We start from the raw sequence: 12,635 nt of genomic DNA on the forward strand, positions 1-12,635 counted from the left end.
TTTTTATGGCTGAGTAGTATTCCATTGTACTTATGTACCACATCTTCTTTATCCACTCATCTGTTGATGGACATTTAGGTTGTTTCTATGTCTTGGCTATTGTGAATAGTGCTGCTGTGAGCATAGGGGTGCATGTATCTTTTTGAATTATAGTTTTGTCTGGATATACACCCAAGAATGGGATTGCTGGATCATATGGTAATCCTATTTTTAGTTTTCTGAGGAACTTCATACTGTTTTCCACAGTGGCTGCACCAACTTACGTTCCCACCAACAGTGTAAGAGGGTTCCCTTTTCTCCACACCCTCTCCAGCATTTGTTATTTGTAGACTTTTTAATGATGGTCTTTCTGACCCACGTGAGGTGGTACCTCATTGTAGTTTTGATTTGCATTTCTCTAAGAACTAGCAATATTGAGCATCTTTTCATGTGCCTATTGGCCATCTGTATTTCTTCTTTGGAGAAATGTCTCTTTAGGTCTTCTGCCCATTTTTTGAGTGGGTTGTTTGCTTTTTTATTGTCAAGTTGTATGAGCTTTTTGTATACTTTGGAAATTAAGCTCTTGTCAGTCACATCGTTTGCAAATATTTTCTCCCATTCTGTAGGTTGCCTTTCATTTTGTTTCTGGTTTCTTTTGCTGTGCAGAAGCTTGTAGTTTGATTAGGTCCCATTTGTTTATTTTCATTTTTATTTCTATTGCCTTGGGAGACTGAGATGGTACTGGTTTTAGATGTTCCTGTTATTAGCAGTATCTCATTGGATTTTGTCTTGTGATTCTATATGCAAGTTTGCATTTTAGTAGGGGATTTTTTCCAATTTTCACAGAAAAAATGTCATTATATATTGTACTGTGAATAAAGGAGGTTGAAAAGTAGTGTGTGTGTGTGTGTGTGTGTGTGTATCAACTGACTTATTTTAATAATTTTCACTTTTTTATTTTTAAACATTTTATTATTTTTGTGACACAAGTAAAACATGTTCTCAGGAAAATGAGAAAATACAGATATGCAAAAAATACAAAAAATGTTTTTCTCTCCACTTTAATATTTACCCAGATAGGTACTGTTGCTTGGGCCCTGATGCATCATACATACAAACACAAAGTTATTTTAACTTACAGGCACCTCCTATCCATGATGAATGCATTGGGGGCTAGGAAGGTGGGGAAGCAATTAAATTTGAGCAACAGGCACCACACTATAGTGAGGATTGCTCCTGCTTTGCCACTCTGACATGCATAACTCTGTCTGCCTGACTGTTTCATTAAGTTCAAATCATTATATTTTCTCCTATTAAGGCCACTCTTCCAGGTCAGGAGGCTTATCTGAACTTGTTAATTTTATAGAGGCCCACTAAGTTCAAGCTGGAACATTACACTCCTTACTCTCACACAATCTATATCCCACAAATCAATCTATAAGGCTAAGTACTGTGTTAAGTATCATTATTTCCCATATATTGTGCCCAGTTAAAACAAAGATATCTTTTGTCATCTTGGTCTCCTAAGTGCCTACTAAGGTACCTTACTATCTAGATATCTTACATATATTAAACACCCCATCAAGGCAGGAATGTACCACTCCTACCTACCTTGGGATCAATTTTTAAAAGGCCCTTTCCTTTGATATTTGGCTTTTGTTCTTGTTCTTTTTATTGGGTTGAATGCTTACCATAATTTCACCACAACTATTACAACTAGTGCAATAGTGGAGTACTGCAACCTCCATCTCCCTTTCCAAAAGTTCATGCTGTTTGGTGGACCAACAAATGTGCTTGGAAAATTCCTGCTTAGAAAAGCATAGTGAAAAGATAGTACATAATGTCATTTTATTGGTTCTCAGGGCTGTCCTGACTGAGTGCTTATGAGACAAGTGCTTCATACTTGTAACCTTCAATCTGTTTCTTCTGTCTGTCTTGGGCTCCATTATAACCCTGATGCCTAGAGGAGTGGTTCTCAAACCTTAGAGCACATCATAATCACCTGGCAGACTTGTAAACACAGATGGCTGAGGCCTACCCCCAGAGTTCTGATTCAGTATGGAGTGGGGCATGAGAATTTGCAATTTTAACAAGTTCCTAGGTGATGCTGCTGGTCTGGCCATTACACTTTAAGAACTACTGACCTAAAATAGTAATTGGTAGGTACTCAATAAATTTGTTGAATAAATTAATGAAATAAATTAATCTTAACAATAACTATTTGAAATACATTAGAATTACTTTTTACGAACAGGACACCTGAGGGACAAAGGAGTTAAGCGAATTGTGCAAAGTAAGAACTGAACCCAATGTGCCTATATCTAAAGTCAAGGTTCTTAACAACTATGTCTTGCTGTGTCCTCTGGGCCAATTTAATGTTTTTAACTTTAGGATATTAGAAAAGTTATTACCATGCTCTAGTCTTTGAATGTTTTTTCCTATTAGCATGTTCAAATGTTTTTTTCCTTTTCTTTTTCTCCTATAAGCATGTATTATTACTGTAATCAGAAAGTTCCATAAAGAATATTATAAATGCCTTAAAACAAAATAACATCATAAAGCATGTTAAAATACATATAAACAATGCAATGCAATGCAATATTTACAACATGTATTATAGATTTGGAGTTAATCATATTTGAGTGGCTCTAACAACTCAATAGCAAAACGGACTCAGGATATGAATGGGAAATTCACAGTAAGGGAAGCATAAAGGGCCAATAAACAAATGGAAACTCAACTAACAACAGAAAAATTACAAACAAAAACAAAAGAAATCCTTCTTTTGTCTAATCAAATCAGAAAAGATTAAAAAGGTTGATAAGATTCTGTGCTTGCTTGGGTGTCAGTAAATAGAACTATTATATGCTGTGGGTGGGAGTAATATATAAGCACAACCTTTATGGAGTGGGGTTTGTATACAGATGTCAATTAGAACAATAATGATAATATTGAAATTTGAAAACAACACAAATACCCATGAGTAGAGGATTGGCTCAATACATTATGATACACATAATTAAAGGAATACAGGCATACCTTGGAGATATTTTTGGCTCGGTTCCAGACCACCACAATAAAGGGAATATTGCATAAAGTGAGTCACACTGGTTTTCCAGTGCATATAAAAGTTATGTTTAGGGCTTCCTTGGTGGCGCTGTGGTTGAGAGTCTGCCTGCCAATGCAGGGGACACGGGTTTGTGCCCCGGTCCGGGAAGATCCCACATGCCGTGGAGGGGCTAGGCCCGTGAACCATGGCCGTTGAGCCTGTGCGTCCGGAGCCTGTGCTCCGCAACGGGAGAGGCCACAGCAGTGAGAGGCCCGCGTACCGCCAAAAAAAAAAAAAAAAGTTATGTTTACACTATACTGTAGTCTGTTAAGTGTGCAATAGCATTATGTCTAAAAAAAAGTACCTACCTTAATTTAAAAATACTTTATTGCTAAAAAAATGTAAACCATCATTTGAGTCTTCAGTGCATCGTGGTAGTAACAGCAAAGATTACTGATCACAGATCACTATAACAAATATAATAATAATGCAAACGTTTGAAATATTGCAAGAATTACTAAAATGTGACAGAGACATGAAGTGAGCAAATGTTGGAAAAATAGTGCCAGTAGACTTGCTTGATGCATGGTTGCTTGTAAAAAAGTAGTGTCTTCGAATCACAGCAAATTGAGGTATGCCTCTGTATAGATGTAAATGTGTGAATGTATTGATATATATGTATGAGTACCTATGTCTGTGTGTGTATGTATATACATACAAATATTGTCTAATTCTTTCCACTCTAATTCTAATTCACTCTAATTCTTTCTCCCAGAGAGCCTGGGAGCCCAGCACCCCAATAGCAATAAGCACACCTAGTATCCATATCTTGTCTTCTAAATACCATTATTCAATATAAAGAACAAGAATTCCTTGGAGAAATGTCTGATTACATGGATGGGGCAGGTAAATAACACAATGGGCCAGGAACATTTTGCTGTGCCAGAAAGCAAAGTGCTCAAAAAATGATGGGGGGAGGCATACCAAAAGGACACAGAGGTCAGTCTGAAGAGGCTCCTCACAAACCTGATAGGATAGAAAGAAAATACTACAGCAACACTTCTGCGACATTCCTGCCAAAGATGCATAACCTGAATCCACTCAAGAAGAAATATCAGGCAAACCCAAATTTAGGGGCAATGTAAAAAATAACTAAACTACAACGTCATGAAAGTCATGACTTGAGGGCATACTTTATACTGAAGGATAATAGACATGACAACTAAATGCAACCAGTGATTCTGAACTGGATTCTTTTGCCATTGTTAGAATAACTGCTAAAAATCCACTGGGGTCTGAGTTTAGATGGTAGTAATGTATCAATGTTAATTTCTGATTTTGATAATTGTATTGTGGTTATGCTGGAAAATGTCTGTGTTTGTGGAAAATGTGCACTAAAGATGCTTGGGGTTATGTTCATTTTCTACTGCTGTGTAATATATTACCATGAACTTTGCAGATTAAAACAATGCCTTTTATTAGCTCACAGTTCTGTAGGTCAATAGTCTGGGAGGGCTTGACTAGTTCTCTGCTTAGAGTCTCACGAGGCTGAAATCAAGGTGTTGGCTGTCCTGGGCTCTTATCTGGAGGATCAGGGGAAGAGCCCCTTCAAAGCTCATTCAGGTTGTTTGCAGAATTCAATTTTTTTGCAGTGATAGGACTGATATCCCCATCTCCTTGCTTGCTTTTGATGGGGGGTTGCTGTCAGCTCCTAGAGGTTTCTCTCTGTCCTTGCACTTTACCCCTGCCATCTTCAGACCAGCAATGGTGATGCATCCAAGCTTTATCATGCTTCCAATTTCTCTCACTTCCCTTCTGCCAACAGCCATATAAAATTTTCTCCTTTTGAAGGGCTTGTGTGATTAAATTAGCCCCACCTGAATAATCTCCCTTTTGCCATATATGTAACATAATGGTAGGAGGTGAAAAACATAGGGGCCCTCTTCAAATTCTGCATACCATAAGATTAACGGGGCATCAGGCTGGCATTACTCTCAAATAATTCAGGGAAAAAAATTCTCTGTACTGTTTTTGCAATTTTCTCTAAGTTTGTGATTTTTCTTCAAGTTAAAAAATTAAAAGTAAACATAAAGATTTAAACAGTGCTGTTCTCATTCCAAGTAAGTTAGAATAGGCACATTCTAACTTTCTGTAGCACTGAACACAGTTGTGAAAAACCAGACAGAATGTGTGGTGCAGCTATTTGAGTTCTCTGTAAAGGAAACATTAAATGGCAGATGTATTGGGAAAGAACACCAGAATCCAAAGTGCCATCAAACTGATAGATTTAAACAAGACCCAAAATCTAGTAACACGATATTCAATGTCCCATATACGAACCAAAATTACTCAGCATATAAGAAACCATGAAAATCTCAAAAAGCATGGGGAAAGACAGTCAACAGACACCAATGATGGGATGACAGATGCTGTCTGTAAATATTTGCTAGCCTTTAAAGCAACTATTATAAAAATGCTCAAAAGAGCCATCACTCTTGAAAAACTAATTAAAAATGAAATTATCAGCAAAGAAATAAATATAAAAAGAACTTAATGTAAGTTTTAGAACTGTAAAATGCAATAACTAAATTTTAAAACTGACATGATGGATTCAATGGAAGTATAGAGATGACAGAGGAAGGAGACAGTTAATTTGAACACAAATCAATAGATATTGTCTAATTTAAACAGCACCCTAGATAAAATAGATAAACTCAATGGCCCTACAACTATTAAAAGAATCAAGTTCATAGTTTAAAACCATCCAGAAAGAAAACTCTAGGCCCAGATAGTTACACTGGCAAATTCTACCAAACATTTAAAGAAGAAAAAGCACCAATTGTACACACTCTCTTCCAGAAAATAGAATATGTGGTAGGCAGAATTATGATCCTACAAATATCCACACCCTAATCCCTGGAATCTATGAACATGTTTTGTTACATGGCAAAATGGACTTTGCTGATTTGATTAAGGGTTTGGACCTTGAGATGAAGAGATTGTCCTGGATTATCCATGTGAGCCCAATCTAATCCTTAAATGCAGAGAACATTTCCAATCTAGGTCAGAGAGATGAGATAGAAGGAGGAGGAGAAATTCAAAATGTAATAAGCACTTTACCAGCCATTGCTGGCTTTGAAGATGGAGAAAGAGGGTCATGAGCCAAAATATGTGGGTGACTTCTGGAAGCTGGGAATGACCTTTAGCTGATAGTCAGTAAGAAAACAGGGATCTCAGTCCTACAACCACAAGGAACTAAATTCTGCCAACAGTCTTTGTGAGAAAAGAAACAGATGTTCCCCTAGAGCCTCCAGAAAGGAATACAGCTCTGCTGACATCTTGATTTTTGGCAGGTGAGACATGACCTAGATAATCATAAGATAATATATTTGTATTGTTTAAGGCTCTAAGTTTGTGGTAATTTCTTATGACAGCAATTGAAAACTAATACAGAAAAGGAAGAAATACATTCCAACTCATTTTGCAATGTCAACATTACTCTGATACCAAAGCAGAGAAATATAGTACAAATAAAGAAAACTAAAACCAATATCCCACATATTACCAGATTAAAAATTTCAATATATAGAAAGAACAATCTACTGCAACCAAGTGAGGTTTATCCCGAGAATGAAAGGCTAATTCAATATTTGAAAATCAAGCAATGCAATCCATCACATTAAGAACCCAAAGAAGAAAAAACACATGAGCATAGCCATAGATGCAAAGAAGTCTTTTGACAAAATGCGATATCTATTAATGATGAAAACTCTTAGCAAACTATGAATAGAAGTCAACGTCCACAACCTGATAAAAGGCTTCTACAAAAAACTTCAGCTAACATATTAAATGGTGAAGGACCGAATATTTTCTCTCAAGACTGGGAACAAGGCAAGAATATCCACTCTCAGCACTCTTATTCAACATCATAATGGAAGTCTTATCTGGTGCAACAAGGCAAGAAAAAGAAATAAAAGATATACAAATTGTAAAGTAAAGAAAAAATTTCCATATTTGTGGATGACATTATTGTCTATGAACAAAGTCCCAAGAAACATATATTGGAAAAGAAGAAATGAAACCAAAATAACTGGACATGCATAACTAAAAAAAATGGACTTCAAAACATACCTCACAACTTATAGAAAAATTAACTCAAAGTATAATATACTTAAATGTTAATTTTCATTGAAATATATCTAAATGTATTAAATATACATGTACAACACAATGTAAATCATAAAATGTAAATGTAAAGCATAAGAATCTGGAAGAAAATATAGGAGAATATCTGTGTGATCTTGGTTTTGGCAATGAGTTTTCAGGTATGACACCAAAAGAAAATATTTACAAGTATGACACCCATAAAAGAAAAAAAATGATAAATTGGACATTATCAAAATGAAAACTTTTGCTCTGTGAAAGACACTGTTAAGAGATTGAAAAGGCAAATCATGCTGGGAGAAAATATTTGCAGATTGCACATCTTATAAAATACTTATATCTTGAATATTTAAAGAACTCTTAAAACTCAGCAAAAGAAAACAAAAAATTCAATTAAAACATTGTCAAGGGCTTCCTTGGTGGCGCAGTGGTTGAGAGTCTGCCTGCCAGTGCAGGGTGCACGGGTTCGAGCCCTGGTCCGGGAGGATCCCACATGCTGCAGGGTGGCTGAGCCCAAGCGCCACAACTACTGAAGCCCGTGCTTCACAACAAGAGAAGCCACCACAATGACAAGCCCGCGCACCGCAAGGAAGGGTTGCCCCCGCTCTCTGCGACTGGAGAAGGCCTGCACGCAGCAAAAAGACCCAGCGCAGCCAAAAATAAATAAATAAATAAATTAAAAAAAAAAAAAAAAACATTGTCAAAATATCAAAATATGCTGTGTATCATTATTCACCAGAGAAATGAAAATGAAAACCACAAGATAGTACTACACACTCTTTAGAATGGTTAAAAATTTTAAATATTGACAAAAATATCGTGACCATACTAAGTATTGCTGAGAATGAGGAGAAATTAGAACTCCAATACTCTACTGATAGAAATGTAAATGGTGAAACCTCCTTGGAAAAACAGTTTGGCAGTTTCTTAAAAATGAAACTTACAATTTCCATACAACATAGCCATTCCATTCCTAGGTATTTACCCAAGAAAATTAAAACATATGTCTACACGAAAATTTGTACGTGCATATTCATATCAGCTTTATTTGTAATAGCCAAAAATTGGAATGTACCTAAATGTCCATTAACAGATGAATGGATAAGCATTCACCGTACCATGTAATACCACTCACCAATAGAAAGGAATATGCTATTATTTCATGTAAAATCATTGTTTAATGAATGAAGCCAGACAAAAATAAAAGAGCATGTGCTCTATGATTCATTTTATATTTAAAAATACTATAAAATGAAAACTATAGTGACAAAAAACAGCTCAGAGGTTGAGTGGGGTTGGGGGTGTAAGGAGGGAGAGATTACACATGGGATGAAAGAGATTTGGGGAGATGATGGAAGTGTTTGCTATTTTGATTATGATCATGGTTTCATAGGCCTAAATATATGTAAAACAGATCAAATTGAATACTTTAGGTACTTCTAAAACTTTAATTGTACATTTTTAAAAAATTGAAGTATAGATGATTCACAATGTTGTGCAATTGTACCTTAATAAAGCTAAAATAGTTACTCACTTGTAGGTACTAACTGAAAAGGCTGAGAGTGATAACCTGTCTTGTTGTTTATTCTCATGATATTTGATTTACTTGTTTTTGCTTTTTTCATTGTAAGTTCATTTTTTTCCTTGCTGGTCTCTTTAAATACTCCCTCAGTGATATTTCCATTTTCTGTAATTTGAAGAAAACAGCATATGCTGCTGAAAGGTTGACCCTCCTCAGAGATCTCCCCGTTTTCTCCTTATTTACTAGACTTCTATCCCAATCCTTGCTTGAAAATCTGTAAAAACATACATATTTTCCTCAAGATACTAAAAATTTATCAACATGAAAGTATAAACAACTGATAGGGATGAATGTATTAGTTCCTTTTGTTGTTCCTGGTTGACTCACTTTTCTTTTGTTTTCATAAGAGATTCATTTTATTTCCTTACAGGCTTCTTTAGGACACTCCCACTGACATCTCTCCATCATTACCTTAAAAAGTCAGATTGTACTGTTCACCAAGATCAGGGAAAACTGACTCTCCTATGGGATATATAAATTAATGGAAGCATTCACGTGATACTCAGTTCTCCTTCAATCACCTTCTGACTCGGTTCCCTTTTACTTTTTTCCGGAAAGTTCTGGCCTCATTCCACCCTTACAGAAACATCCAGGAAAGGGCACTTCCTTCAGTTCGACTTTAAGCAATCATGTTTTGATCATGGTCCCTGAACTTTACTGCTTCTAGAAAATTCTGTACTCATCCCCTACCATAAGCGGAACTCCCAGGAGTGTGATGTTAATTTCTCTTTCCACAATCACATTGTGACCTTATTCCTTGAACTTTATCACTTCCAGAAAGTTCTGACTGCATCATCCCGCTCCCTCAGAAACACCAATGGGAGGGGATTTCAGTTCTTCAAAAAACCATACTCTGAACCAAAATATTGACCCTTACTTCTTCCAGAAAGTCTGTCCTCATCCCCCACCATCCCCAAAAACCCTGGTGAGGATGCCTTGCTTTCCTTCGACCAGTCAAGTTCTAATCTCATTCCCATATTTTTTAAAAAGTGAGGCTGCTTTGGGAAATCTAGGATTGGGGTAGAAGGCACAGTATTGATTTTCTGAGGGACCAAAAAGCCATTTACGAACATCACTCCATCAGCTAGCCTTTATGAAGTGCCTTGAGTTCACCCGTGCATTTTTTTTTATCAGACTCTCCCTTCCTCTAGACAGAAAATGAAAGATCATTCCAGCCCCAAAATATTAACGGTCAGAGTCCTCCTTAAATATGTTTCTCAATTGAACATGCAGGGACTCTGATGACTAAAGTGTGAACATCAATAAACAGTGATTTTGTATAAGTTGTGTAAGTTTGTCCATACACACCACTGGCAATAAGCACACACTGCAAAAATTTCCAAGTCATGTCTTGTGAAGGTACTGTGGTGAGGAGACAATCACCCTGAACTGGAAACTGGTCCTAGCTCTACTACTCACTGGCTGTGTGACCTTGGAAAAATCACTTTCCTACCAGTATCCTCATCTGTGAAATGAAGTTTGGACTGATAAAATGACTTCGTTTTTTTACCCTGTGACCTACAGTTAGAAATACATCTTATAAGGTGACAATATTTCTTACATGTAAAACTAAAACAAGTTTCTCAAAATAATAATTCTTAACACTACTCATGGGTGATGAACTCTGATGTTTTTTGGTTTATTCTTTTTAAAAAATTGCTTGTGACCCACAAAACTCATTTCAAGAGTTGTAATAGGTGGCAATTCTCACTTTGAAGTACACTGGATTGAAGAAACTTTAAGATTTCTTTCTGCTCTATTCTAAAAATTAAAATGTCTACACTTTTCCAAAGTGTCTACATTGGAAACACTAAAAAGCAAAATATAGAACAACAGCCTCAGTCTTGCTGAGTTTGATCTTCCTCAGCTTGTTATCAGTTACAAAAGTCAAATATTCTCCACCTCCAGATGACAAAGTCCTATAGAAAATGTCCCAGATCAGAGCCCCCCACCAAGATGTACAGCAGAGGGTAACCTTGGTACTTAGCATCTCTGAACTCTAGTACCCTCATCTGCCACTGTCCCTACCACTCTTATAATCAGTCTATTTTAGGGTCTTGTACTTTTTTAACGTTTTTGCCCATTGAATTCAGGAGTATTCATCCTGTTATTCCACGTACTTTGTTTACACTTAATGACATGAAACACACATATGTTCATGGAATATACATACAATGATACACACATATGTACACAGATATCCAACATACATACAAACAATAGTGGCCTCAGACTTCAGTGTACACTAGAATTACCTGGAGAGTTTACTAATAAATGGAAATTTTGGAATCCAACTCTGTGGGTCTGGAAGATAGGAGCCAGAGGTCCTACATTCTCAAAAAGCTCCCCCATCGGGCTCCCTGGTGGCGCAGTGGTTGAGAGTCTGCCTGCCGATGTAGGGTACACGGGTCTGTGCCCCGCTCCGGGAAGATCCCACATGCCGTGGAGCGGCTGGGCCCATGAGCCATGGCCGCTGAGCCTGCGCGTCCAGAGCCTGTGCTCCACAACGGGAGAGGCCACAGCAGTGAGAGGCCTGCATACCGCAAAAAGAAAAAAGCTCCCCCATCAAGGTATTTTTATGCAGATGGTGGACTCACACTCCTTGAAAAACAGTATGACATACATTCTTAAAATATCAGATACTGAATTATGAATACGATCCTTTCTGGTTGGTTGAGGACAAGAAAAAATAGTCAAAGACAATTGAGATTTTGAGTCCAGGGATCTAGGAGAGGAAAGGTAACATTAACAAAAAATAAAGACTTGTGTGTCACAGGAAGATTGCTTTGTAAACTGCTTTATTAATTTCATATTATGAAAAGAATAATTTTCCTATAACTGGATGAAATTGCCCTGCTGACAGAAAGTTTCACAGAGACAAAGCAATATTCAATTAGAAACTGGTAAGTGGAAACACCAAAAGGTTTACAGAAAAAGTAAATCAGAAAAACTACAAGCATGTAGAGCAGAGGCCACATTACTGACCTCAGGGATAATCTTAGGATTCAAGATATAAGGCAAAACTCATAATGATTGTCAGGTTCAGGAGTTTGGTAGCGCAAATGATGCCTCATTTGCTGCTTCTTAGTCTTTCTCCTGATTTCCATCATCTGCCCTACGTGCTTTTCTACATCATCCCCCACTTAATTGTGATCAATATGCCTGCTGGGTATGGCCCATCGAAAATTAGGGACAAGTCGTCTAATCCGTCCCAACCTGACATTTCCTCCAGGCTTCTGGCCTCTACCCCCTCCTAAATCGCGTGATTCCTCTCCATTCTGCAAAGGGGCCTGGTCCCCGCCTTCCTTTTCCTGTTGGGTATTTTCCATGTTGAGATTTTTTACTGCTTGTTCCCCTTTGGACGCCATTTGCTCCTAGAAGACAAAAGACAAGAGAATGGACTATTTTCTGGGTGGACTAATCAGCACCGAGGACAGAGGCCCTACTAAGCACCTCTCAAGACTTCCAGCCCCGGATGTAAAGGTTCTTCAAATTTTCGTTTTCCCACCTGAGAGGCTCCTTATGCCCTCTAGGGGGCCCCCAGTCCAAGCTCTCCCCCTCCCTCGCCCAAAACCCACCATTTGCCCTGCCTATCCATGCCCACGTCTCTGCAAGCACCAAAATGGAGGATAGGGTAGGGGGGAGTATTTGGGGCTTCTTAGGGCTATCCACACGTTCTCCCCACAGCCCAACTGTCCCCCGCACTGACCTGGGCCTATCCTTGCGGTCTCCTGCCCCTCCCGATTCTTGCTGCAAGTGCGCCGCCGCGACACTTCGACTCGCAGACCTGCAGAGAGTAAGGGTGGGGGAAGGGGCGCTGCTGCATCCGGACACTCGGCCCCTTCTCAGCCCCGCATCTCC

General features: G+C 37.9%; 2 protein-coding genes across 2 annotated transcripts in view; both read right to left on the reverse strand.

Moving 5' to 3' along the window:
- Window positions 1–11,562: 11,562 nt before the first annotated feature.
- Window positions 11,563–12,584, reverse strand: BEX4 (brain expressed X-linked 4). The gene is given in 2 exon segments (XM_024746916.1): window positions 11,563–12,148; window positions 12,484–12,584. A coding segment is annotated over 1 exon segment (363 nt). The 5' UTR covers window positions 12,143–12,148; window positions 12,484–12,584; the 3' UTR covers window positions 11,563–11,779.
- The window catches only part of LOC112400917 (40S ribosomal protein SA-like), a 13,796-nt gene continuing 13,525 nt past the window's right edge, over window positions 12,365–12,635 (reverse strand). The window contains 1 exon segment of the mRNA XM_024746909.1: window positions 12,365–12,561. Within this exon segment, the coding sequence (XP_024602677.1) occupies window positions 12,365–12,561 (197 nt within the window).

This window comes from Neophocaena asiaeorientalis, unplaced genomic scaffold (assembly GCF_003031525.2).
Source record: "Neophocaena asiaeorientalis asiaeorientalis breed wild unplaced genomic scaffold, Neophocaena_asiaeorientalis_V1.1 scaffold551, whole genome shotgun sequence".
NCBI classification, from domain to species: domain Eukaryota; kingdom Metazoa; phylum Chordata; class Mammalia; order Artiodactyla; family Phocoenidae; genus Neophocaena; species Neophocaena asiaeorientalis.